Here is a 27,588-nt window from a genome sequence, read left to right on the forward strand (position 1 = left end):
CCCGCTCTCCCTTAGTCTCCCAGCCCTCATTTCCTAAGGAAGAGCTGACAGGAATCAGGAAAACCCCCCAAAACTTTAGGATCAGCACTGGGAGCTGAGCTGCTCATCCTGGTGCTGACTGGGAGGCCTCATTCCCAATATTCCCACTTTGCTGGGGGCAGGATTTCCCAGTGAAGCACCTCCTGCCCAGTTCAACCCCCTGGCTGTCCCAGTATCCAACTGGTGACCCGACTGCTCCTGCCAGGAGATTTTCCAGCATCTCCACACAGCTCCTGCTCCTGCCAGAAGTGGGACACAGCCTCCAGCAGGGAGCAGGGAAGGAGCTGACCCAGCTCCTGCAGCTCATCCCATGGGCACTTCCAGAGGGGCCAGGGCTCATCCCACAGCCAGGGCAGGGACTGGCACTTCCCAGGGCAGGGTTATTCCCCTTTGGGATTCCCAATCCTGCCCCAAACCAGCCCCTTTCCATAACTCTTCTCCGGGTGCAGCTTCTCCTTCCCTGAATGCAGCTGCAGGACCTCCAGAGCAGCCTCAGAGCCTCCAGGACAGCCCCAGGATGCCCCAGAGCAGCTCCAGGATCCTTGTGGGAAGCTTCAGTCCTCTGGAAAGCTCCAGGAACCTCCTGGGAGGTCCCAAAATCTCCTGGGGAGCCCCTGGATGCCCCAGAACTGCTCTGGGACCCTTCTGGGAAGGCTCAGTCTTCTGGGAAGTTCCAGGACACTCTTGGGAATCCCTAGCACCCTCCTGGGAAGCCCCAGGATACCCCAGGACAGCTCCAGGACTGTTCTGGGCACCCCCAGAATTCCGTGGGCAGCCCCAGGATGCTCCAGGACAGCTCCAGGATTCTTTTGGGAAATCTCAGTCCTCTGGAAAACTCCAGCACCCTCCTGGGCAGCCCCAGGACATCCCTGGGAAGCTCCAGGATGCCCCAGAGCAGCTCCAGGATCCTCCTGGGAAACTCCAGGACCCTCCTGTGAAGCCTCAGTCCTCTGAAAAGCTTCAGGACCTCCCTGAGAAGTCCCAAAATTTCCTGGGAAGCCCCGGGACTTCCCAGAGCAGCCCCAACCCCCCCAGAGCCCTGACATTCCCACCCTTTCCCTGAGCCTCCATCCCCATTCCCTCCCCCTCTCTCCAGGATCCATCCACGGGCATTTCCCACCCTATCCCAAGGAATGGCAGCTCGTGGCACCCACGGGGGCTGCAGATGCCGGGGTGACCCTCACAGGCTCCCCCAGGCCAGCAGGATCATCGCTGTCCCCACCCTGAGCGAGCCTGGGAATCCTCTTAGGGCAGTTTTAGCGGGATAATCGCGTTAAGCCGCCCCGTGGTGCCGGCACAAACCCAAAAGGGAAAGCAGAAGGTGCCGAGGAGCCGGCAAAGCCGAGCTCCTTAAGGAATTAAGAGACATGGGAGATGGGAGAGCTCTGATGGGATCTCAGGACAAGGCTGAGCTTTGGGGTTTGTCCATCCAGGGAAGCAATTCCCAGGAAATTGGTGCCACACAGCCCCAGCCTGGAATCTGCAGCGCCAAAGCCTTCCCAGTGTGAGGTTGGTGATCCCAGAAAAACCGAAGGAAGCAAAAAACTTCCAAAGGAACTGAGAACTCCATTGCTGCGAAACTTCCTATCATCAAAAAGCAGCTGGGAAAAAATCCCTTGGAGAATCTTTCAGGGACGTTGTTTTCATTATCTCTTCCCCCCGACAATGTGTTCCCAGGAGTGGCACTTCCTCCACAAAGCTGGAAATGTCATGGAATAGCCTTCCCTGCTGGGAGAATTCCAGCTGGTTTTCCAAACTCTTCCTCACCAAGGCCCCTCTGGACACCCTCCCTCCTCCCTGAGTTTGTTTATATGCTTTGAATCCCGTTAGGAAACCATCTCCCTCCTTCAGCGCTGGTTTATCCAAGTTTCCATATTTAGTTCTTTCAGCTATTCCTGTTCCTGAACCAGCTTTCCTGCCGGGACCTGCTGCATCCCAGTTTTTCCCTCCAGGAATTATCCCACATCCTCCCTGCACTGACGGATGCTTGCACTCCCTGAGCCGATCCCAAATCTCTCCCCAGGCCCTAATCCCTAATTGGGAACGCCCCGTGCAGCCCGAGGTGCTGCCCATGGGATGGGGAGCTGGGAATTGCGGGATTTTAGGGAGGGACAGAGTTAAAGGCGGGGAAGGAGGCTTTGCTCCTGGCACGTGGCTCCATGTCAGCCGGCAGAGGCAGCGCAGGGAGAGCGCCGGAGGAATTCACGGCCGGAGGAATTCACCGGGAGCAGGGAGACGCTGCCTAGAGGGAAATCGGTGTTTGGATCCCGGCAGCCAAGGTGAGTCCAAGGGCAGCGCTGGAATCGCCGCCTCTGCTCCCAAACCTCCTCCCCCGCCAGGATCCAGGGCACCCCGATGTCCCCGTGGTGTCCCCGTGGTGTCCCCGTGGTGTCCCCGTGGTGTCCCCATGGCTGCTCCAGCGGGATGGCAGCTGGAGGTTGGTGCGTCCCCAAAGCCCGGCTGAGCGGGGTCGGCTGCGGTGCCCCGGGGCTCCCGAGGTGCCGGGGGGCTGCCTGGGGACTCTCGGGGTCCAGGTGACCTCAGGGGGGTTGGCAGCTGCTCCTGGGGTCCAGCTGGGGCAGAAGGGGCAGGTGGCAGCTCCGGAGTCCAACTGGGGGCTGGAGGATCCAGCTGGAGGGTCTGGGGTCTGGCTGGGGGCTTTGGGGTTTGTTTGAGGGGTGTAGGGTCCTACTGGAGGCTCTTGGGGTCCCATTGATGGGTGTGGGGTCTGGCTGGGGGCTCTTGGGGTCCAATTAATGGGTGCAAAGTCGAATTGATGGGTGTAGGGTTCAACCTGAGGCTTTTGGGGTCCTGCTGATGGGTGTAGGGTCCAACTGGAGGCTCTTGGGGTTTGGTTAATGGGTGTAGGGTCCCGTTGATGGGTATGGGGTGCAGCTGGAGGCTCTTGGGGTTCAGTTGATGGCTGTAGGGTCTGATTGAAGGGTGCAGGCTCCATCTGGTACCTCCTGGGGTTGAATTGCTGGGTTTAGGCTCCATCAGGTACCTCTTGGGGTTCAACTGCTGGGTTTAGGATCCATTTGGTGCCTCTTGGGGTTCAGTTGCTGGGTTTAGGGTCCAGCTGGTGCCTCTTGGGGTTCAACTGCTGGGTTTAGTGTCCATTTGGTGCCTCTTGGGGTTCAACTGCTGGGTTTAGGGTCCAGCTGGTGCCTCTTGGGGTTCAACTGCTGGGTTTAGTGTCCATTTGGTGCCTCCCAAGCTCTGGTTAATGGGTCCAGACTCCGGCTGAAGGCTGTAGGGTCCAGCTGGAGGTTTTTGGGGTTCAGTTGCTGGGTTTAGGATCCATTTGGTGCCTCCCAAGCTCTGGTTAATGGGTCCAGGACCCACTTGAAGGCTGTAGGGTCCAGCTGGAGGTTTTTGGGGTTCAGTTGCTGGGTTTAGGATCCATCTGGTGCCTCCCAAGCTCTGGTTAATGGGTCCAGACTCCAGCTGAAGGCTGTAGGGTCCAGCTGGAGGTTTTTGGGGTTCAGTTGCTGGGTTTAGGATCCATCTGGTGCCTCCCAAGCTCTGGTTAATGGGTCCAGACTCCAGCTGAAGGCTGTAGGGTCCAGCTGGAGTTTTTTGGGGTCCAGCCGCTGGCTGTAGGACCCACTTGAAGGCTGTAGGGTCCAGCTGGAGGTTTTTGGGGTCCAGGACCCACTTGAAGGCTGTAGGGTCCAGCTGGAGGTTTTTGGGGTCCAGGACCCACTTGAGGGCTGTAGGGTCCAGCTGGAGTCTCCCGGTGACCGGCCGCTCCTTCCATCCCCCCTTAGGACGCAGCTGGCGGCTGCCCGGTCCCGCCGCTGCCGTGGGCGCTCCGGCCGCCCCCTCCCCTCGCCCAGCTCCCGGTGCCTCCCCGCTCCGCCCGGACCGTCGGGGCCGGGCCCGGGGCTCCCCCGCCCGCCGCTCCCAGCAGCCCGCCGGGGCCGGGGGAGGAGCGGGCACGGGCGGCGGCGGCGGCGGCGGCAGCGGTGAGTGCCCGCGGGGTGCGGCGCTCCGGGACAGCGGCGACAACCCCGGGCCCCGCGGCCACCGGGCCCGCACCTGTCCCGGAGCATCCCCGGCCGGCGGCGGGGGAGCGGGGAAGGTGAATTTGGGGATGCCCGGCGCGGCTGCGCTGCCGGCGAGCAGCGGGATGCGCGCTCCGGGAGCTCCGGGAGGAGGGATGGAGGGAGAGGAGGGGGCTCGACCCCCGTGGGGACAACGCCGGGGGTCCCGCCGTGCCCCGCGGCTGCCGGCACCCCTAAATGATCGCCCAGGCTCTGAGCCGGGATGCGAACCCCCCAAAATCATCGGTGCGCCGAAAAGCGGGGAGCTGCGGCCGCGCTCCCCCCGTTCCCGGGGGCTCCCCGGGCCGGTTCCCCGGAGCCTTTCCCGGTGCGGGGCGGGCAGCGCTTCCCGGCCGGCGGCTGGGCACCGGGAGCGCCTTCCCGTGCCATCCATCATCCCGCTGAAAGCCCGTTGACGTCAACCCCGTCCCGTGCACGCCGGTCCCAGCGCCGGGAGAACCGGGCTAGGGACCGGGAGAAGCGGGGAGGGTCCTGGGGAGGGTCAGCCCCGGGGCATCGCACCGGGCTCGGCTCGTCCCGGGCTTCCCGGCGGCTCCAGCCTGGGATTTGTGCGTGGGTTTGCCTCTTCCTCCATCCAGAGCCTCCTCCGCCCTCCGTGGGGTTTGGGGCAGGTGCTGGGGTCGGTTCTGGAGGGAAAACGGTTCAGGAAGGGGTGAGGAAGGGTGAGACCGTGCCCTGGGATGGGCAGAGCTCCTGTGCTGCTCCCCCTGCCACAACCAGGGGGACAACAAGTGGGGACAGCCCCTGGGCATCACCCTGGCACCCCAACGGGCTCAGGCCTGGCTGGCCACAGGGTCCCCTCTGTCCCCAGGGCCACTGCGTGGGAGCTGGCACTGAGGGTGGCCCCCACGGGAGGGGGTGGCTGTGAGGGGTTCTGTGGTGGGCAGTGCGTGTTCCTGGGGTTCTGTGGTGGGCAGTGCCCATTCCCGGGGGTCTGAGGGGCTCTGTGGTGGGCAGTGCCCATTCCTGAGGGTCTGAGGGGCTCTGTGGTGGGTAGTGCCCATTCCTGGGGCTCTGTGGTGGGCAGTGCCCATTCCTGGGGCTCTGTGGTGGGCAGTGCCCGTTCCCAGGGATCTGGGACCCACGGGAAAGGGGCTTCCAAGGCTGAACCCCCTCTCTGGGTGCCCAGGGAACATCCAGGGGCTGCGCCGTTTGTTTCCTTTGTGAGCTGGGAGTGGGAGGCTGCGGATCCTCCGGGAGCACGGGATGGGCTTTGCTGCCAGGCACGGGAGCCTGGGGCTGTTCTTCCACCACAGGACAGGGGAGCGCCTGCCCAAACCAGCCCTGCCTGACCCCTGGCTGTTCCCAACCCATCCCTGCCTGACCCCTGGCTGTCCCCAACCCATCCCTGCCTGACCCCTGGCTGTTCCCAACCCATCCCTGCCTGAGCCCCTGGCTGTCCCCAAACCAGCCCTGCCTGACCCCTGGCTGTCCCCAACCCATCCCTGCCTGACCCCTGGCTGTCCCCAACCCATCCCTGCCTGACCCCTGGCTGTCCCCAACCCATCCCTGCCTGACCCCTGGCTGTCCCCAACCCATCCCTGCCTGACCCCTGGCTGTCCCCAAACCAGCCCTGCCTGATCCCCTGGCTGTCCCCAAACCAGCCCTGCCTGAGCCCCTGGCTGTCCCCAAACCAGCCCTGCCTGATCTCCTGGCCATTCCCAAACCATCCTTGCCTGATGTCCCAACTTCTCCCAAACCATCCCCTGTTTCATCCCCTGGCTGCTCCCAAACTGTTCCTGCTTTCATCCCCTGGCCATTCCCAAACCATTCCTGCCTGATCACCCTGGCCATCCCCAAACCCTCGCTGTGTCCATCCCCAAACCATCCCTGTGTCCATCCCCCAGCCATTCCCAAACCCTCCCTGTGTTCATTCCCAGCCATTCCCAAACCATCCCTGTGTCCGTCCCCCAGCCATTCCCAAACCCTCCCTGTGTTCCTCCCCTGGCCATTCCCAAACCATCCCTATTTTCACCTCCAGCCATTCCCAAGCCCTCCCTGTGTTCCTCCCCGGCCATTCCCAAACTCTCCCAGTTTCCATCCCCTGCCCTTCCCAAACTCTCCCAGTTTCCATCCCCAGCCATTCCCAAACCCTCCCTGTGTTCCTCCCTTGGCCATTCCCAAACCATTCCTGTTTCCATCCCCAGCCATTCCCAAACCCTCCCTGTTTTCCTCCCCTGGCCATTCCCAAACCATCCCTATTTTCACCTCCAGCCATTCCCAAACCCTCCCTGTGTCCATCCCCCATCCCTTCCCAAACTCTCCCAGTTTCTATCCCCCAGCCATTCCCAAACCATCCCTGTGTTCCTCCCCGGCCATTCCCAAACCCTCCCAGTTTCCACCCCCAGCCCTTCCCAAACCCTGCCCGTGTTCCTCCCCGGCTGCTCTCCTCTCAGCTCTCCTCTCAGCCCCAGTTCTCCGTGTGCCCGTTCCTTCCCGCACCGACCCCTCCCCGAGGCCGCTCCCGCTGTGCTCACACCTCTCTCCCTCTGTTCCATCTCCGACATCCCTTTGTGAGGCCAAACTCCTGCCACCTCCCACACTGCCAGCCTCTCGCTTTGTCCCCATTGCAGCCTTTGTGGGACAGGGACAGAGGTGACATTGCGGCAGCTTGGCCCCACATCCGCGGGTGAATCCCCCCCTTCCATCCCCCGAGCTGCTGCCATCCCCGGAGCTCAGCCCTTTGGGAAGCCTCACACGGATACAAAATGCAGTTTAAGGTGATGAAAATCCCTAATTTTCCTGCTGATTAAAACTGGAGCTGTGTGACAGCAGCTCTTGGCGTCCCTGTCAAGGCACTTCAAATGTTTTGTCACCACATCTCCGCGAGCAGGGAGAGAGCCTCGGTTAGGAATTATTGGGAAGGGATTGACAGCCCCACTCCTCCCACTGCCTGCCGGGATCAGGAGCTCCTTCCTCACCCTGGGATGCTCAGCTGGGAGCCTCTCCAGGCTCCTCACCCTTTCCACAGACAAAAAGACTCCTGGACGTGGACGTTTCACCCTGGAAATTGGGAATTGTGCAGATTTTAGTTGTTGGGTGGTGAAGCAACACCAGAGCTTTTGGCCTCGTCTTCTCACAACTGCTCTGGGGAGCAGCACCTCGCTGGGATCATCCCATGTCCCTCATCCCATCCTCCTGCTCTTCCAGGGATGCAGGAGCTGCTGCCACCCCCAGAGAGCCACCCCAGCTCCCTGTGCCACAGCGAGGGGTGTTTGCTGCAGGCTCTGCCCCCTCCTGGCTTCGCTCCGGCTCCCAGAACTCTTCCCAAGTTTTCTGCTGATCCCTGAAGAAGCTCAGGAATAATTGTGCAACCTTAGCAGTTAAAAAAGCAACTTTTTTTTCTGCAAACAAAGCTGCTCACCCCCGGCTCCTGCTGGGCACTGGAGCCAGCTGGGATCTGCGGGATGGATGAGGCTGGGCAGGGAATGTCAGATCCAGCCAGGCTGTTGGCACATCCTGCTGCTGGATGTGGATTTGGGGATGTGGCTGGGCTCAGTGACCCATCCTGGAGTTGGTGGCTCATCCCTGGAGACCCCAGGAGCACTGGGCAGGTGCCAGCAGCCGAGGGTGGAACCTGAGGGATTTCAGGCTCCAGAGCTCCTGGAAGGCACAGGGATATTTGCCAATGTGGAATGGGAAGGACCAGGGCAATCTGCTGGGTGCTGCTGGAAGGAAATCAGATGTTCCCTGCTGCTAGGAGCAGCAGAAAGCCGGAGCTGAGAGCAGCCCTTCCCCTGGAGGAAGCAGCTCCATGAAATATTGATGGGATTCACACACGGCAGCCGAGCCGTGCGAGCTGCATTGCAGAGCTCGGAGCCGGAAAGGCAGCGGCAGCCGGAACGGGAAAAGCTGCTCTGCACCTTCCCTCTGTGCCAGGGAGACCAGCCTGGCACGGCCCTGGCAGCCCTCGGTGCCACCAGGACAAGGGTTGGGAGCTGAGTGGGGCCATCCCGTTCCAAACCCATCCCAGGTTTCTTGCATCCCCGTGGAGCTGCCCCGGTTTTTGGGGATTTTTGGGGATTTGTGGGGCCACACGGCTGCAGCGTCCCACTGCCCACGGTGCCAGCTCCTGCGTGTCCCCAGCGAGGTCCTGCTCCATCCCCAGCTGCCCGTGGTGGCCACAACCAGCACGGAGGTGCCACCAGAGCAGATTATCCCCGCTCTGTCCTGCGTTATCTCCGGGATGTGTTGGACCATGAGGAATGCTCGGTGCTTGCCGCAGTGTCCCCGTGGCTCTGGTGGCCAGTTGGGCTCGGCGGGCACTGGCTGTCCCCCAGCCTGGCCCTGCCGGGTGCCTTTTGCTCCTCGGATTCCTTGATGTTGCCAAGGAAACGCTGGGATTCAGCACAGATCTGATTTAAGCGGGCGCAGACGTCACGCAGGGACACGGGGGACAGGGACAGCGTGGTCAGGGCGCAGCCTCTGCCGTCCTGCAGCCCCTTCCCCACCAGGCAGGGATGGCCTGGAATTCCACACCTGTCCCACCTTCCCAGGGCAAGATGGGCACAAAGTGGGAGCAGGAGGATTCTGTGTCCACTAGTTCCCCATGGAGGATCCCGCTGGATCCTCCTGGAGCTGTGACATCAGAGGTGGACACATCCTCTGGGAATGGGCGTGGAAAGGGAATTGCCACGAGCAAGGTGTGTTAGGACACAGCAGATTCCCATGGGACATTTCTCCTGTGTCAGTGCTGCTTGGAGACCCCGTGCTGGGCTGTGCCTCCCAGTCTGGATCCCAGTGCTGCTCCCAGCCTGGATCCCACTGGTGCTCCCAGTCTGGATCCCACTGGTGCTCCCAGTCTGGATCCCAGTGCTGCTCCCAGCCTGGATCCCATTGGTGCTCCCAGTCTGGATCCCACTGGTGCTCCCAGTCTGGATCCCACTGGTGCTCCCAGCCTGGATCCCAGTGCTGCTCCCAGTCTGGATCCCAGTGCTGCTCCCAGCCTGGATCCCATTGGTGCTCCCAGCCTGGATCCCAGTGCTGCTCCCAGCCTGGATCCCATTGGTGCTCCCAGTCTGGATCCCATTGGTGCTCCCAGCCTGGATCCCAGTGCTGCTCCCAGCCTGGATCCCACTGGTGCTCCCAGTCTGGATCCCACTGGTGCTCCCAGCCTGGATCCCAGTGCTGCTCCCAGTCTGGATCCCAGTGCTGCTCCCAGCCTGGATCCCAGTGCTGCTCCCAGCCTGGATCCCACTGGTGCTCCCAGCCTGGATCCCAGTGCTGCTCCCAGCCTGGATCCCAGTGCTGCTCCCAGTCTGTGTCCCACGTGCAGGAGCAGATGGGAGCCTGGAGAGCCCCTGGAGCAGCCCCAGCTGCTCCCAGGCTGTGGGAATGCCATCCCTCAAGAGCCCTAGCCAGGCCTCTGGAGGAGCTGAGCCCTTGGGGACATCCCTGGTCACTGCCACCACCATGCCATCAGACCCACACCACGGCCACCAGCCCTTCCCATCCCCGTGGAAAACCTGTCCAGGCTCCCATCCCAGCCCCTGCCCGTTGGAAAACCATCCTGAGCAGAGCCATCCTGAGGGATTTCCTCCCTCCTCTTCTTCCTCCCTTGCCAAACCTCGCTCATCCAGCAGCCAGGCCTTTTCCAGAGGCTGCTCCTGTGGGATCCCTGAGCACAGCCCCATCCAAACTTCCCAACTTTTCCAAGGAATGGAGCACCTTTGGACCCACCCTTTAATTTTAAGCTGATGCAGCAGCACCTGCAGCAAATCCCAGCCCGGACAGAACTTTGCTAACCTGCCTGAGCCAGGAGAAGCTGAATTCCAGGACCTGGAGTTCCTCCCAAATTCCCAGCTCACGTGCACCCAATTATAGCCCTTGTTGGGCAATTAAAATTATACAAGCAGCTGCCTATCAAAGCTGAAGCAATTAATTAGAACGAAATACTTTTAGGGGAAATGAGCCTTGCCTTATTCCCAAATTCCTGGCGGAGCAGGTGTGTGGGAGCTGGGATGCTGCAGCTTGTCCTGGTGTGCTGTTGCCCAGGCAGGGCCTCGGGGTGGCAGCTCTGGTAACCTTTTAATTCCCAAAAAAAGCTGATTTTAGGAGCTACCTGCTCCAGACATCCACAGTTTTCAGTGCTCTCCCTCCAGGCTCGAGGCATCCCCCAGGAAGAACCTCCTGCCCCACTGCCAGGGGTTTCCAGCCCCGTTTTTCCGTGGGAACATCCACCTTGATGGATGACTGATCATCATCCACCTTGATGATGATTGAGGGAGCAAACAGCTCCCAAAATCCCTGTGCCTCCTTCCCTGGCAAGGCAGCATTCCCAGCCACCCCCACCATGCTCATTTAGCACCTTCCTCCTCCTCCTCCTCCTCCTCCTCCTCCTTTCCCACCTGTGTGGGGCTGCTCCCTCCTTCTCCAGCGCTTTTCCCGAGGCACCCATTTTTCCCATCAATGTTTTGCCCCTCATTCCTGTTTCTGTGGCACATTTGGGGCCAGTGCTCCTCCCAACCCCGGGCTGTCCCTTCCCACACCTGCAGCCCCCCTGGCACTGCCCAGCCACCGGGTCCATCCCTTCCTGGGGTCACCTGTGACCCCCTGTCCTGCCTCGAGCCCCACTTTTCCCATCCCTTCCATCCCCACGGCATCTGCAGGGATCCAGGGGGGTCACCAGCTCCCTGAATCCCACCCAGGGATGCTCCCAGCACATCCCACCCCGCTGGACCACTGTGGCCCTGCTCGGGGCTGGGAGGAGAACTGGGTCAGCCGTGTAACCATGGAGATGCTGAGGGAGATGCTGAAGCAGCGCCAGCACAGCCCCGGCTCTCCAGAACCCTGGAAAGATTCACCCGCCCTGGCACCCTCCGGATCCGGCCGGGATGGGGCTGCGAGGCTGAGCCCAGCCTCCTCCTCCTCCTCCCCGGCGCAGGGCCGGTAAGACGCCCCCATCTCCTTTTTTTTTAAAAATATTTTTTGGGGTACCACGAGCGGGGAGTGGCAGAGCTCGGCCCCCGCCATCCACACGCAACAGGGATCCCGATTTTCCTGCCGCTTGTGCTCATCCAGCGGGGATGCTCCAGCCATGACACGGCTCCCGGCGGTGTCCGCGGGCTCCGTGCATCCCCCGGGATCCGCCTTTGCCTCGCCGGGGAACTTCCCGGGGCTGCCGGTGGTCGTTGTTTCCCGCAAGGACGGAGCGTGGCGGCGGTGAGCGCTGCGGGGGCTGCGGCGCTGCCCCGGGAGCTCGGAACGCGGTCGGTGGCAGGGCAGGAGCCGGCTGGGATGCGGCGTCACGGCTGCGAGCATCCCTGCTTGGGATCCGGGGAACGCATACACGAGGGGAAGGGGAAGTGTGTGTTTGAGGGGGAAATGTGTGTTTGGGGGGGAAATGTGTGTTTGGGGGGGAAATGTGTGTTTGGGGGGGAAATGTGTGTTTGGGGGGGAAATGTGTGTTTGGGGGGGAAATGTGTGTTTGGGGGGGAAATGTGTGTTTGGGGGGGAAATGTGTGTTTGGGGGGGAAATGTGTGTTTGGGGGGGAAATGTGTGTTTGGGGGGGAAATGTGTGTTTGAAGGCAAGGCTGGTGCGGTTCCCTGACTCCCCTCGCGCTGCCGGGAAGGGGGAGCCGGGGCAGGGGCAGCAGCGGGCTGAGGGGGCTGTGGTGGCATCGAGGGGGCTGTGGTGGCATCGAGGGGGCTGTGGTGGCATCGAGGGGGCTGTGGTGGCATCAGGGGTGCTGTGGTGGCATCAGGGATGCCGTGGCCATGCCAGAGATGCTGTGGCCATGCTGAGGATGCTCTGTTGGTACCAAGGGTGCTGTGGTGGCATCGAGGGGGCTGTGGTGGCATCAGGGGTGCTGTGGCCATGCCAGAGATGCTGTGGCCATACTGAGGATGCTGTGTTGGCATCAAGGGTGCTGTGGTGGCATCGAGGGGGCTGTGGTGGCATCAGTGATGCTGTGGCCATGCTGAGGATGCTGTGGTGATACTGAGGGTACTGTGGCCATGCCGAGGGCACTGTGGTGGTGCTGAGGATGCTGTGGCCATGCTGAGGATGTTGTGGCTGTGCCAAGGATGCTGTGGTGATACTGAGGATGCTGTGGCCATGCCGAGGGCACTGTGGTAGTGCTGAGGATGCTGTGGCCATGCTGAGGATGCTGTGGTGGCATCAGTGATGCTGTGGCCTTGCTGAGGGTGCTGTGGTGATACTGAGGATGCTGTGGCCATGCTGAGGGTGCTGTGGTAGTGCTGAGGATGCTGTAGTGATACTGAGGATGCTGTGGCCATGCCAAGGCTGTGGCAGCCACAGTCTCCAGCACTCAAACCCAATTTCCAGCCCAGCTCATCTCAGCACCAGGCACCCCTGAACCCCTCACCCAGCACCTGCTCTGGGCAGAAGCAGATTGTGCAGAGAGGGGTAAAATCACGGGCAGGGGAAAGCAAATCCTCCCTTGGGGCCGAGGAGCTGCTCGGCTTCCTTTGCAGTGGATTATCCCTGTGTGTGTTGCATTGGAAATGATCCCATTAGCGCTCTGCTCTCCTGATCTAATTTGCTCCCACCAGAGCCTGGTGCTCTCCGGGCGGCTGCAGCGGCGAGCGGGGAGCAGCAACAGGAGCCCTTTGTGTTCTCCTGGCCCTGCAGGGCTGCGTTGTCACAGGGATTTCTCACCTGGAACATGGAGGGGCCTGGGCTGGGCCTGGCAGAGGCCAGGATTTGTGTTTGTTCAGGCACAGCCTAAGCCAGGGTTGCTGGTGGGGAAACTGAGGCATGGGGTGCAGCAGGACACTGCGGCGGGGGAAGTGTTTGGGATCCATTCCCCGTGTCAGGTGCATCCTCAGGGAAAACTCAGGGATTGCAGCAGGTTTGGAGCCTGAGAGTGGCGGGTGGCACTGGGAAGTGTCATCCCAGAGGTCCCCAAGGCAGCAGATCAGCCCTGACCCCTCCTCCAGGAGTGCTGCACATCAGCACAGGGCTGTGATGGGGCTGGAATGCACCTGGTGCCAATGGCTCCATCCCTCTGGAGTGGGGCTCATCCCACACCGATGGCTTTATCCAAGGGATCCACCCCTCTGGAGCTGGGATAGATCCCACACCGATGGCTTTATCCAAGGGATCCATCCCTCTGGAGCTGGGATACATCCCCCACTGATGCCTTTATCCCAGAGGATCCATCCCTCTGGAGCTGGGATAGATCCCACACTGATGGCTTTATCCCAGAGGATCCATCCCTCCGGAGCTGGGGGTCAGTGCTGACCCCCCGGGCACCAGGAGTCAGGGGAAGGCCGTGGGTCAATGCCTGGGCAGAGCCAGGAAGGAAAACCCCGGCCAGGAGGGAAGTAATTAATGATATTAATGACTAATCACCCACTCACCCCTGCAATTGATAAATCCACGAGTTCAGCGGTGCTGGAGCTGATCCCACAGCTCCTGCCAGGTCTCATCCATGATTCCCAGCAGGTCTCCTCCCAGCTGTGGAGCAGCAGAGCCCCCACCCTGCCCCACTCTCCCTCTGAAAGGGAAACATTTTTCCAGGCGCTGCCTCCATCCATTATCACAAAGTGGCTTCGCTTGGCCTGCAGTTAATAATTCACCTTTCCCTGGAAGATGGATGCTCCATCCCGCTGGAGTTTAAATATTCATGGCCAAGGGAAGGCGGCCGGGCTGTGTGGGAGCTCTGGCATCCACCCCTGGTGCTCCCATCCAGGGATTCCCATCCCATCACCTGGAGCAGGCTGACCTGGACACGGTTTGGAGAAGGGGATGAGCAGGGAAAACTTGGCTGGATGTGATTTTGGATGTCCTCAGGCGTGGATGGGGCTGTACCCAAGGGACCCCTCATGCCAGGCTGGGCAGGTTGGTGGCACTCAGAGCCTTCTGCCCATCCAGGTGTCTCCTGGATGTTGGGAGTGTCCAGATCCTGCAGGGAGCTGAGGCAGGGCTGGATGTTCACCCCAGGGGTCCTTCCTTCCCCCTTCCTGCTGCTCCCATAAGTGGGGGAAAATCTTGGAATGTACTGGAACCCACAAGGATCACCCAGTCCAACCTCTGGCCCTGCACAGACACCCCAAAATCCCCCCCTGTGCATTCCTAGGAGGATGCTCTGGCATCCTCGGGAATGCTCCCGAGGGAGCCGGGGAGTTCCCAGTGGGAAAAACCTTTCCTTGATATCCACCCCTCAGTGGGTGACGCCACCTGAATTTCCTGGATTTGTCAGCACCTCGGTGGCACCACCCACCCCTGCCACAACCGCTGCCACAACCCCTCAGCGTCCCCAACTTGTCCCCGCAGCTGATCCCGGGCAGCAGAGCCGGTGCCGGTGCCGGCGGGCGCGCTGACCATGTTCAACGGGGATGCCAGCTCCTCATCTGCCAGGAATGTGGTGCGCAGCTCCAGCATCAGCGGCGAGATGTACAGCCTGGAGAAGAGCGCGCGCGGCAGCGCCGACTCCGTCTCCGTCACCGTCACCGCCAGCAAGAAGCGACGCTCCAGCCTGGGCGCCAAGATGGTGGCGATCGTGGGGCTGTCCCAGTGGAGCAAGAGCACCCTGCAGCTCAACCAGACCGGTGAGAGGCCGCCCTGATCCCGTCTTGGGGTTTGAGGTGGCCACCAGTCGCGTTTTCGTTGCCCGCGTGTGATGGAGGCATCTGAAAATGGCGTCTAAAAATAACATCCAAAAAAACTACACCCAAAAATGTCACCCAACAAAAAATGACCCTGCAGCTCAGCCAGACCGGTGAGAGGCCGCCCTGATCCCCATCTTGGGGTTTGAGGTGGCCACCAGTCCTGTTTTCATTGCCCGTGTGTGAAGGAGGCATCTGAAAATGACGTCTCAAAATGACACCCAAAAAACTACACCTAAAAAAATGACACCCAAAAAATGGCGCCTGAAAATGACATCCAGAAATGACACCCAAAAATGGCACCTAAATGCCTTATATTATAATAAGGCATATTATATAATAGCATATATATATATATATATATATATATATATATATATATATATATATATAATATATGTATAATGTATAATACATATATATTATATAATATATATGGCATATATTATAATATAATATTATAATTACTATTATATACATGATATAATTCTAACAGCTTGCATCACTCCCCAGTTAATATTTCCCTACATTTTAAGGCTGTTCCAGGGAGCTGCCAGGACTGGGCACACCCTTGCGTGGGGACAGCCCTGAACGAGCAGCACAAAGCTGGCGATGCCACCTCTCACACATGGTCACACAGCAGGGCCCGGGGACAGTGCCAGGGGTGGCTGCTCGTGCCACCCTCCTCCTCCTCCTGCTGCCATCTGCCACTGCCAGGGACACGTGGTGGAGGAAAGGGGACATCAGGTGGTGTTGGGGCTGTGCCCACACCTGTGGCACTGCGGATTGTCCCCTCTGACACGGGGACAGGGATTTTGGAGGACAGGGGGATGGAGAAAGGGGACATCAGGAGGCTCTGACATCGTGGATTGCTGTCCCCTCTGGCACGGGGACAGGGGGATTTTGGAGGCCAAGGGGACATCAGGCAGTGTTGGGGCTGTGCCCATCCCTGTGGCATTGTGGGTTGTCCCCTCTAGCATGGGGATGGAGGCACAGGGAGGGTGGAGAAAGGGACATCAGGAGGCTTTGACACTGTGGGTTCCTGTCCCCTCTGGCACGGGGACAGAGGCACAGGAAGTGTGGAGAGGGGACACCAGGAGCACTGGGGCTGTGACACTGTGGGTTCCTGTCCCCTCTGGCACGGGGACTTTGGGTGGACGGTGCCAGCTCCTGTGGGGTGAGTGGGGCAGGTCTCAGTGGCAGAGGGGACTCTGAGCCATGCAAAGCCACGGTGACACCGGGACAGAGCGAGGCTGTGGCAGATGGAGTGGGGACACGGGGACACGGGGACACAGAGCCAGCCCGTGGCTCTCCTCTCCTGCCGCACCGGGGTGTGTCCGTGCAGGATCCCCTGGGAATTCACTGTGCAGAACTCCCTGGAATGATGGAAAACAGGAAAACAGGAAGGCAGGGAAGGGCTGGGGGCAGGAGCCGGAGCTGATCCCGTCCCCAATTCCAGAGGGGGGCCCCAAAAAGCTGCGCAGCACCATCCGCAGGAGCACCGAGACCGGCATCGCCGTGGAGATGCGGACCAGGGTGACCCGGCAGGGCAGCCGGGAGTCCACGGACGGCAGCACCAACAGCAACAGCTCCGACGGCACGTAAGGAGCGGGGCAGGGCTCGGGAGGGGCCCCGGGACCCCTCCCGGCAGAGGGATGCTCCATGAACATCCTTTGCAGGTTCATCTTCCCCACCACGCGGCTGGGAGCAGAGAGCCAGTTCAGCGATTTCCTCGACGGGCTGGGGCCGGGGCAGCTCGTGGGGCGGCAGACCCTGGCCACCCCCCCGATGGGTGAGCAGGGGCAGCCCCCAGGGAGGCTCTCGAGGGAGGGAAGGGGGGCAGAGACCGCGTGTTTCTTCCCAGCACATCCCGGGGTGTTTGGGAATGCTGTGCCCTGTGCAGGGGAGCAGGGCTCGGGGCAGGGCATCCCTGAGAAACAGCTCTGCCTCTTCCCGGGGCTCTGCCTCTTCCCGGGGCTCTGCCTCTTCCCGGGGCTTCCTTTTCGATCATCCCGGAACCAAACCCTCACCTTTTGTCCCTCTTTTCCCTTTGAAATCCCAAATGGGGATCAAAAGTTGAGCCCTAAGTCTGAATTGCCAGCCAGCAGCAGCTGGGGACACCCCCCAAGGTGGCCCCCTGATCCTGCTGGGGCTGGAGATGCTGGGAATGGGAAGAGCTGCCTGGTGTCCCCTGTCCTGTCCCCCCTGTCCCTGTGGTACTGGGAGCTGGTCCTGAATAAATCCCAGCAGGAGGGAAGGGAAGTTCAGGGAAGTTCAGGAAAGGGAAAAGGGAAAAAGGGAAAGGGAAAGGGGAAAGGGAAAAAGGGAAAGGGAAAGGGAAAAGGGGAAAGGGAAAAGGGAAAGGGGAAAGGGAAAAGGGGAAAGGGAAAAGGGAAAGGGGAAAGGGAAAGGGAAAGGGAAAGGGGAAGGGGAAAGGGGAAGGGGAAAGGGGAAAGGGAAAAAGGAAAGGGGAAAGGGAAAAGGGGAAAGGGGAAAGGAGAAAGGGGAAGGGGAGAGGTGTGGTTGGACTCCTCAGAGTTCCTGGCCCCTGATCTCTCCTGTCCCAGCCTCTCCTTTTCCTGGGGATCACGCGGCCAAGGCCCAGCCTGGGTAAATCCCAGCCTTATTCCCACCACGAGGGATAAAATCCCAGTGACAGGGATGGAGCTGATGGGGAGGAGGGGCTCCCACCCAGATCTCTCCTCGCTGCTCAATCCAAGCCCCTAATTCCCAACAAATCAGGCATCCAGTGGGACGCTGGTGTGAGGATGGGGGTGCCCAGTTCCCACTGGTGACGAGGACACGGGGCTGTGGCTGTCCCCAGGGGGAGGTGACCATCAGGCGTGTCCCCCCTTGCAGGAGATGTCCACGTGGGCATGGCTGACCGCAACGGGCAGCTGGAGGTGGACGTGATCCAGGCCAGGGGACTCATCCCAAAGATGGGCTCCAAGTGCATCCCTGGTAGGTGGCTGTGGAGGGAGGGGGGCGGGTGCCGTGCTGGGATCATCCCAGGGTCCTGCTCCATGTCCCTGGTTGTCCCCTTTTCCCACGGCAGCCACCTATGTGAAGGTTTACCTGCTGGAGAACGGCGTCTGCCTGGCCAAGAAGAAGACCAAGGTGGTGAAGAAAACCTGTGACCCCTCGTACCAGCAGCCCCTGCTCTTCGAGGAGAGTCCCCAGGGCAAAGTCCTGCAGGTGGGCAGGGACACCTTCCCCTCTCCCAGGTGGCTCTGAGCCCCATCCAGCCTTTCCCTGGACACTGCCAGGGGTGGGACAGCCACAGCTTCTGTGGGCTGCGATGCCCTCCTTGGAGCTGGGATGTTCTCCTTGAGGTCTGGGATGTTCTCCTTGAGGTCTGGGTGCCCTCCTTGGGGTCTGGAATGCCCCAAGGGGATGTTCTCCTTGGGATTGGGATGTTTTCCTTTAGGGGTTGAATGATCTCTTTGGTGTTGGGATGATCTCCTTGAGGTCTGGGATGTTCTCCTTGAGGTCTGGGATGTTCTCCTTGAGGTCTGGGTGCCCTCCTTGGGGTCTGGAATGCCCTGCCTGGGTTAGGGTTGGGATGATCTCCTTGGGATTGGGATGTTCTCCTTTAGGGGTTGAATGATCTCTTTGGTGTTGGGATGATCTCCTTGAGGTTGGGATGTTCTCCTTGAGGTCCAGGATGTTTTCCTGGAGGTCTGGAATGCCTTCCCTGGGGTTGGGATACTCTCCTGGGGTTTGGGATGCTCTCCTCAGGGCTGGGATGCTCTCCTCAAGGTTAGGATGCCCTCTGGGATCTGGAATGCCGTGTGCCAGGACCTCCCCACCGTCACAGGGTGAGGGGAGCAAGGCCAGGGATCCCCAGAGCCCTTCCAGCCATCCCTCAGACCTTCCCAAGCCCGACCACAGCAGGCTTTTTCCGTCTGGGCAGGATTTCCCCAGAGCTCCCAGCTCCATCTCCCCCTCCCTGCCCGCAGGTGATCGTCTGGGGCGATTACGGGCGCATGGACCACAAGTGCTTCATGGGGATGGCCCAGATCATCCTGGAGGAGCTGGATCTCTCCAGCGCCGTCTCGGGCTGGTACAAACTCTTCCCAACCTCCTCCCTGGCCGACTCCAGCATCGGACCCCTGACCCGCCGCCTCTCCCAGTCCTCCCTGGAGAGCTCCACCAGCCCCTCCTGCCCGTAGAGGCTGGGACTGGGAAGGAGACATCCAAGGAGACCTTGCAGAACTGGTTGTGGAGAGATGTAAATATCCTTTTTTTTTTCTTTTTTTTTTTTTTTTTAATTTTCAATCTCCTTCCCCCACAAAAAATCTGCCCTGGACGCCCTCCCTGGGAAGGGAGAGGGAGCGAGGACCAGGTGTGAGGCAGGGGGGAAGGAGAGGTGAAAATTCCCTCCAAGGGCTGCGACTGCCAACGACCCCAGACTGTTCCCAGACCTCGTCCTGGACGCTCCCAGTTCTCTCCCACCCCTGCTGGGAGCAGCCCAGGCTGGCTGAGGACGAGGTTCCTTTTTCCTGCCACTCCCTTTCCCTGCCTCCGTGGAAAAGGTGGCTTTCCAAGGGGAAAACCCCACCGAACTCAGAACAAATCCAACTCAGCACTATTTTTGTTTTCCAAGGAATGTAGCATCTTCTCTTATGTAGCTTTGCCACGTGCTAACAACACACTCACTGCAATACCCAAGAGAACTCCGGATGGACCGGGAACACCTGCCAGTCTCATCCCCTTTGGTCGCTTTCCCACCACTTTTGGTGGCCATTTTCCTGCCTTTTTTTACAATTTTTTTCCCCCCAATTTTTTTTTTTTTTGGGTTTTCCCGGGAGCATGTAGCCTGTGACCATTGCCAAAGCAAGAGGGGACAGGGAAAGGGGCGCTGGCCTCCCCTCAGCATCCCCTGGGCTTCTCCTCGTGTCCCGGCGCCGACCGCGCGCGCGTCCGGCCAGAACCGCGCCCAAAGGACAAACTCTGGGAATGCCTGGTGGGAGAAGGCGACCCAACGGAGCGGGAACGCCGGGATCCTGGAGGATCAGCTGCCTCCCAGCCCCCTCCTTCGCAGCTGCAGGGCTGGGATGCTCTCCTTGGAGCTGGGATGCTCTCCTCGAGGTCTGGAATGCTCTCCTTGGAGCCGAGATATCCTCCTCGAGGTCTGGAATGCTCTCCTTGGAGCTGAGATGTTCTCCTCGGTGTCTGGAATGGCCTCCTTGGAGCTGGGATGTCCTCCTTGGAGCTGAGATGTCCTCCTTGAGGTCTGGCTGTCCCTCCTTGGGGTCTGGGAAGCCCTGCTCGGGGTTGGGATGCTCTCCTCGAGGTCTGGAATGCTCTCCTTGGGGTTGGGATTCCCTCCTCAGGGGCTGGGATACCCTTCTTGGGGTCTGGAATATCCTCCTTGGAGTAGGATGCCGTGCTTAAAGGCTGGGATTCCCTCCTCAGAGGTTGGGATACCCTCCCTGAGGGCTGGGATGACCTTCCCAAGATCTTGGATCCCCTCCTGGAGGCGCCCTCCTTGGAGCTGGGATCTCCTCCTCCTCCAGACCAGGCTGTCCTCCTCAAGGTGTGGGATTCCCTTCCCAGGCTCTGGGATTCCCTTCCCAGGCTCTGGGATTCCCTTCCCAGGCTCCAGCACGCTCCCCTCGAGGCCTGGGACATCCTCCTTGGGGTTGGGACCTCCTTGTGGAGAGCTGCGATGCCCTCCTGGATACTTGAATTCCAAGCAGGAGCAGAATCCAACCCTGGTTCTCTCCAGGGGGACATCTCAAGAGCAGCTCTGGAATTCGGGGGGCAGACAAGGGAGCGGGAGTTCCTGAGCGGGATGAGCGTTTTTGGGGTTTTTTTGTTCGTTTTGTTTGTTTTTCCAAGCAGCATTTTGGTTCCCTCCGAGGGATCCAGTTCTTGTAGCAAACCCGGGAATTACGGAAGCTTTTTTTGAAGGTGCCTATTGAAATTTGCTGAAATTACTCAGGGGAGACACCACTAGAAACTCTTGGTTTCTTCATCCAATATTCCTAAATCCAATGACTGTCCTGAAGGATCAGTTCCCAAGAGAGAAGGAACAAAATCCCAACACACCAAAAGATGAGGAGGCTGGAAGAGGACAAGAGGTTCACGGGGAATTTCATGGGGCTGGCTCTGACCTTCAGTCTTCACCACAAAGCACCCCACAGCACGGTTGGGGTTTTTATAGGATTATTTCTTGGCAAAACACGGAATTCCACGATGCACAGAGCACAACAAACCCACCTGGGCTTCTCCTGGTGGCACCGGGAATGAAGAACCAGCTCAGCCACAGCAGAACAAACCCAAACCTGAAGGAAAAGACTGTTGGGATGAAGCTGTTCCCTCCACAAACCCAACCCCAAACCTGGGCGTCCATAAAACCAAACTTGGGAGTCCTCAACCCCAGATCTGGGGTCCACAAATCCAAATCTGGGGAATCATATATCCAGTCCCAGGGGTCCACAAACCCAAACCTGAGAGTTCACAAATCCAGACCTTGGGGTCCACAACCCCAGTTCTGGGGTTGCATAACCCCAAATCTGGGGGCCCCAAAACCCAAACTTGGTGTTCCATAACCTCAAATCTGGGGTTCCACCAACCCAAATCTGAAGGTCCACAACCCCACACTTGGGTGTTCACAAATCCAGATCTGGCCAATCATAAATCCAAGCTTGAGGGTTCACAAATCCAAACCTTGGGGTCCACAAGCCCAAATCTGGGGTTCCACCAACCCAAACCTGGGGTTCCATAACCCCAAAGTTCCACAACCCCAAATCTTGGGGTCCACAAATCCCCAAACTTGGGAGTCTACAGACCGGATCTATGGGTCTACAAACTCCAACTTTGGGGTCTACAAACCCACACATGGGGTTCCACAACCCCAAAACCGTGGCCACCAGGACTCTGTGCTGTGGCCAATTCACCTGGCAGTGCCACAGCTTTGGTGCCGTCGTGACGGGGACTCGGAGCTGCTGCCATGACCTTGCCAACTCCAAACCACCCAGAAGGGAATTGGCTGGATCCCGCTGAGCTGGGGTGGGGAAAAGTTCATCCTTTCCCCCCCGTGAAGGATGAAATCCTCCTCAGAGGAGAAGCGATTCCTGGATGGAGACCTCTGGGAATGTGGGATGCCCTGAACCTCGGGTGCTTTGGGGAATGAACTCGGTGCCCTGAGCGCTGAGACAGGAACAAACAACGGCTTGGACTCGATGTTCCCTCCTGAGCGCGGAATCGCGGCAAACAGAATTCCATGAGGCTCAACCTGGCGGAGCCTCTGCCGGATTTTTGACTCTCCATGAGGGAAAGCATCCCAAAAGGAAAAGCCTTCTGCTCCTCCAAGCTGCCGCTCTTCCCTCTGCCTTCACCAACTCGATTGTGACGGGAAAACTCCAAATCCGCGGCGGGATTGTCCCGGGCACGGGGCAGGAGCGTGGGCAGAGCAGGGAGCTGAGCAGGGACGCTGTGCTCCCGGAGTGCTCCTGGCGTGGGCACAGCTTCCCACCCCCGCCGCATTCCCGCATTCCTCCGGCAGCGCTTCCCTGCTCCTGCCAGGAACATCCCACGGCCGTGCCTGGTGAGAGCTGAGCGCGGCCACCACGCGCTCCCAGGGCCAGCACGAGCGTCCCTGGCTTTCTGCTGGAAAAATCCCGGTGAAATTCCACCTGGGAATGAGGAAAACTCAAAGATTTTCCACCTGGGAATGAGGAAAACTCAAAAGATTTTCCACCTGAGAATGAGGAAAACTCAAAGGTTTTCCACCTGGGAATGAGGAAAACTCAAAAGATTTTCCACCTGGGAATGAGGAAAACTCAAAGATTTTCCACCTGGGAATGAGGAAAACTCAAAGATTTTCCACCTGGGAATGAGGAAAACTCAAAAGATTTTCCACCTGGGAATGAGGAAAACTCAAAGATTTTCCACCTGGGAATGAGGAAAACTCAAAGATTTTCCACCTGGGAATGAGGAAAACCCAAAGATTTCGGCTCGCGAGGATGAGTTGGGGGTGACAAAGTGCAGCCCCTCCATGGGTGGGGTTCCTCCTGCTCCTGGGGAAGGGGGAACACCATGGAGTGGCACCAAAATCCAGGAAAACATTCCCTCCTTCCCTTCCAGTTCCCCAGGAGCTGCCACTCTCTTCCCAGCGGGAATAACCCACCTTAAACTGGTGTGGGAAACCCAGACTGGGGGAGAAGCCAGGATTGTGCCACGTTGGGGTTGCAACATCAGCTTCTCATTTCTCAACCCCCAGGACCTCGTGTCAGATGTTTTCCTTCCTCAAACAACGAGAAAAACACAGCCAAGACACCCAAAAATCCCAAACTGAGCCCCGTGCCAGCTCCTGAGGAAGGGAACTCCATCCCAGGATGAATTCCTGCACTCCAAGGTTGGTTTTTTGTTGTTTTTCTGGGGGAATATTTTCTCACAAAGGGCATTTTTTGACGTGCATTTTGATTTTGCAAAATTCCCTGGAAGGAATTTTGAGTTTGATGGTTTTCTCTATTTTCTGTCAAGAAAAGAAATCCAAATCACTGGATTTGCCAGAGATTTTTTTTTCCTAGAAAGAGGAATTAATATGGAATGACATCAGTTTTGCAGCACATTTCACACCCAGCCCCCAGCAGAGAGGAGCAGCCCCCACCTGACACTGCCAGAACTGAAATCCAAACCCCCAGGAATCACGAGGATGGATTTGACAAAAAAAAAAAAAACCTTGGAATGATGCTGGAACATCCCCTGAAAGCTGACAAAATTCACACAAAGCACAGAGAACACTCCAAGATCCCAGGCCTGAGTTATCCCTGGTTTTCCACCAGCCTGGAACGGGCCAGATTTGCCAAAATCCAGGGAAAACTTCCAAGAAATTGGGATCAGCCAGGATGCAGCTGCTGGTTCATCACCATCGGGGCATGCTGAAAACCCGGGAGAGGAGGCTTGGCTGGAGTTTTCCCAAAATCCAGTGCAATCCAGCACCAATTCCCTGAACCTACTGCCACAGAGCACCAGAGAGGGGGAAAAAAAATCCCCTCCACCTTTCCCAGCTGTGCCAACCTCTCCTCCAGGAGCTGCCAGCTCCTGGTGCCACACAGACCAGGAATTCCTCAGGAATGGGATCAGGATTCCCTTGGCTCCCTGGGAATCTCTTCTGTTCACTGCCTGACACCACAACTTGGGAAATCCAGCCTGGATTCCACAATTCCCACCTGGACTCACCAAGCCCAGCAGGGCAGGAAGGATTTTTTTTTTCCTCACACAAAACAATCCCTAAAAAACTGCACCAGGGATGTTTTTCCAGGTGGAAAATTTTTCTCCCAGTTGACTCAGCTGTTTCTTTCTGGATGGATGGGAAATGCCTGGATGTGGGAAGCTCTGGATTGGTTTGGAAAATACCAGAATTGTGCAGATCAAGGAGCAGTGGCCGGGCTGAACCCAACCTCAATGAGTTTTTCCTCACGGATGGGAAGAGCTCTCCCTGTTTTCCCTGGGGATTTCGTGGCTGCAGGTGGATCTGGAGAATTCCCAGCAGGGTTTGAATCCTGCTGTGCCAAGGGCAGCACGGCCTTTTCCAGTGGTTTTGCAGGAAAGCTGTTCCAACTGGAAGTCTTCCCTCTGCTGCACAGATCCCAGGCTGGTTTGGGTGGGAAAGACAAAAATCCATCAAATTCCAGCCCCTCAGAGGCTGCTCCAAGCCCCATCCTGGGACACTTCCATGGACAGGGCAGGATTTCTTTTTTCACGGAGAAACCCCCTCCCAATCCTTGCCTGGTTGGTTAAAGGTGTGAAAATCACTTTTAGGAGTTGAAAAGCTGCAGGAAAGAGTTTTTAGGAGGAAAAAAAAAAAAAAAAAGCATCCCAAATAACAAGGTTGGAATTTTGGGGGTGACTCCGTGACAGGGTGGGACAATCCCGCTCACCTGAGGAAGATTTTGGGTTTAAAAAGACACAGAAAAGTGTCCAAAAATGTTGGTCTGGGTGGCTGAGGAACCTCCACGTTGTGGGACCCCCGAGCATCCCTCAGGAACACCGGGATGGGCTCCAGGAGAATCCAGGAGATCCCAGTGCTCCCCCAGGGCCTGGAGCTCCGGTTGTTGCTATACCTCATCCTTTCCTTTTCCTTGGATCTTTCCCTTTTCCCACTTTTTCCATTCGTTTAGGACCCAGAGCTTGTGCACTCGGCCACATCCAGGTTTTATTTGGTTTTTTTTTGGTTTGTTTTCCTGTAGAATGAAAAGCAATCCATGATTGGGGTGGGCAACTCCCAGCCCTGCTCCCTTTGGGATTTGAGCCCAAGGCAAGGGAATCCCGGGGTTGGAGGGATGATCCAGAGGGATCCTGGGGCTGGAGGGATGATCCAGAGGGATCCTGGGGCTGGAGGGATGATCCAGAGGGATCCCGGGGCTGGAGGGGTGATCCAGAGGGATCCCGGGGCTGGAGGGATGATCCAGAGGGATCCTGGGGCTGGAGGGATGATCCAGAGGGATCCCTGTGCCCCTTTTCCATCCTCCCTGTCCAGCAGCCCCTCCAGGGCTGCCCTGAGCCCCCAAACCCCTCCCAGGGGTGGGAGAGGGGCTCGACAAAATCCAGCAGTGCTCCCACCCTTGGGAGGGCACAATTCCCTCTCCAAAGCCCTTGGAGGGGCACAAAGCCCTTTCCAAATCCCTTGGAAGGGCACAAATCCTTTTCCAAATCCCTTGAAAGGGCACGAATCCCTCTCCAAAGCCCTTGGAGGAGCACAAAGCCCTTGGAGGGGCACAATTCCCTCTCCAAAGCCCTTGGAGGGACACAAAGCCCTTGGAGGGGCACAATTCCCTCTCCAAAGCCCTTGGAGGGACACAAAGCCTTTTCCAACGCCCTTGGAAGGGCACAGATCCCTTTCCAATAAATTTGGAAGGGCTCAGATCCCTCTCCAAATCCCTCAGAGGGGCACAAATCCCTTCCTAAACCCCTTGGAGGGGCACAAATCCTTTTCCAAATCCCTTCCTAAACCCCTTGGAGGGGCACAAATCCTTTTCCAAATCCCTTCCTAAACCCCTTGGAGGGGCACAAATCCTTTCCCAAAGCTCCTGGGTGGACAAGGAGCCCCTGGAGCAGGCAGTGACCCTCCCTGGCAGGACAGGTTGGATGCTGATCCCATTCCCTGCAGGATCCCAGCTCCCTCTGGCTCCAAAGGGAATTTTCTCCCACCACAGGAGAATCCTGAAGGAATTCCCAATCCCGAGGGGGAGCCCCTGAATGTTCAGAGCACTTTGAAGTCGGTGGCCTTGTTTTCTTAAAGGGCTTTGATCTTTTCATGAAAGGAGAGAATCTTCCCATCATCATCATCATCATCATCATCATCATCATCATCATCCTCCTCCTCCTCCCCAGCTCGGAATTCATCCCTGGAATGTTCAGGATGATCCAGGACTCTGGAATCTGTCATTAATCCCTTAAGTTTACACCTCAAAGTGAAAAACAAAGTTGGGAATTTCTCCTGGAATTCAGGTTGGCAGCAGCAGCAGGGAAATAAAAGCAGAGGGATTTTTAGGAGTGGGCAAAGTGAAGTTTGGGAATGTTTATCCCATGCAAAAATTCTGGATTTCCATTCCCAATGGAGGGATTTTATCCAGAATAAGGAATCTTTCAACCCAGCTTCCCCCTAAAAAGGTTTGAGGGGGAATGAGAGGGAATTGTGGAATGCCAGACTGGTTTGGGTCCATTAAAAATGAAATAAAAGGGAATTAAAGGGTGGGAATGCTGAGGGATTAAAGGCAAGGAGATGCTCCCAGAGCTCTGCCAGAAATTCCAAACCCTTGGAAGCTGAGGCTGAAAGGAGGGATGGGGGGGAGAGTGCAAAACCCCACAAGGATTTGAAAATCCCTCACATTTTCCAGCCTCAAATCCCCAAACATTTACATGGAAAGGGATCACCAGGAGAGGGGGGGAAGTGTCAGAGCTTAATGAAGCACGAGTTAATTGGCCCTAAATGAGAAGGTGACAGCTGAGGGGGAAGGGAGAGCCGGGAGAAGACTTTCCTTGGATATTTTAGGATTTTTGGGAGCTGGGATGGGAGCAGTGACCCCACCCCCCCAATTTGAGCTAAACTGGGTTTAATGACAGATTCCTCCCATTCCACAACCCCACCCTCCCCAAAAATCACCGGGAAGGGGGGACCTGGAGCATCCCTGGAGCCCCAGTCCCACGTCCAAGAGAAGGGGATGGGTTTGGGACGGCTACAGAAAAGTGGGAATATTTCAAAAAACGAGCAAATGGAATTTTCTACCTGTGTCCTGTCCCGTTTTCTATGTGTGTGTGTGTGGTCCTTTCTTAAATGTCAAACTCTTGTATTTTTGTGGTTTCTATCTGCGGGACTGACGGCTCTGAGGGCGCACGTTGTTTTGTAAAATATTCCTGACCTTCTCCTCCCCAAAAAAATCAAAAATAAAAAGGGAGGAAAAGCTGAATTATTCACCTTTTAATTGGCTTTGCATGTACAGTATTGGGGCAGCAAGTGGAGATGATTAAAGCCAGCTTGAAAACTTTTTGCTTGTGCTTGAGTTTTTCCCCAAAACCAAAAAATCATCCCACAACCCCTCATGGATACTCTGGGAAAGAGGGGAATGGGATAAAACATTTTTTTCCCCCTGGAAAAAGCAGGTTTGATGTGAGGAAAGAAATCTCATAATGAATAAACGATCTCACAAGAACCCCACAAACCTCCCTGGTTTCCAAATCCCCTCCAGCTTCCCAGGGAAAATGGGGAGGGACAGGAAAAGGAGGGACGGGCAGGGTTGGGTGGGATTTTGGGATGAAATCCCTCCCTGTGAGGCTGAGATGGAATTCCCAGGGAAGCTGTGGCTGCTGCACCCCTGGGAGTGTCCAAAGCTGGAAAATCAGCCTGGAGAAATCTGGGAAAGGAGCAGGGGGTGGAATGGAATGGGACCCAAACCA

General features: G+C 58.0%; 1 protein-coding gene across 8 annotated transcripts; it reads left to right on the forward strand.

Annotated features, from left to right (window-relative positions):
• The first annotated feature begins 1,902 nt into the window (after positions 1–1,902).
• RIMS3 (regulating synaptic membrane exocytosis 3) lies at positions 1,903–27,179 on the forward strand. 8 transcript variants are annotated; one of them, XM_064398214.1, is made up of 9 exons: positions 10,810–10,994; positions 14,348–14,622; positions 16,025–16,280; positions 16,359–16,471; positions 17,539–17,640; positions 17,735–17,874; positions 18,639–19,770; positions 19,812–20,238; positions 20,281–27,179. In XM_064398214.1, the coding sequence occupies exons 2-7, from the start codon at positions 14,397–14,399 to the stop codon at positions 18,849–18,851; spliced, it is 1,050 nt and encodes a 349-aa protein (XP_064254284.1). In that variant the 5' UTR covers positions 10,810–10,994; positions 14,348–14,396; the 3' UTR covers positions 18,852–19,770; positions 19,812–20,238; positions 20,281–27,179. The 8 variants fall into 8 exon arrangements, with proteins under 8 accessions (XP_064254282.1, XP_064254281.1, XP_064254283.1 ...); XM_064398212.1 differs by lacking the exon at positions 10,810–10,994 and adding an exon at positions 1,903–2,318 and having other exon boundaries at positions 18,639–20,238; XM_064398211.1 differs by lacking the exon at positions 10,810–10,994 and adding an exon at positions 3,857–4,007 and having other exon boundaries at positions 18,639–20,238.
• The last annotated feature ends 409 nt before the right edge of the window (positions 27,180–27,588 follow it).

This window comes from Passer domesticus, chromosome 24 (genome assembly GCF_036417665.1).
Source record: "Passer domesticus isolate bPasDom1 chromosome 24, bPasDom1.hap1, whole genome shotgun sequence".
Lineage (NCBI taxonomy): Eukaryota > Metazoa > Chordata > Aves > Passeriformes > Passeridae > Passer > Passer domesticus.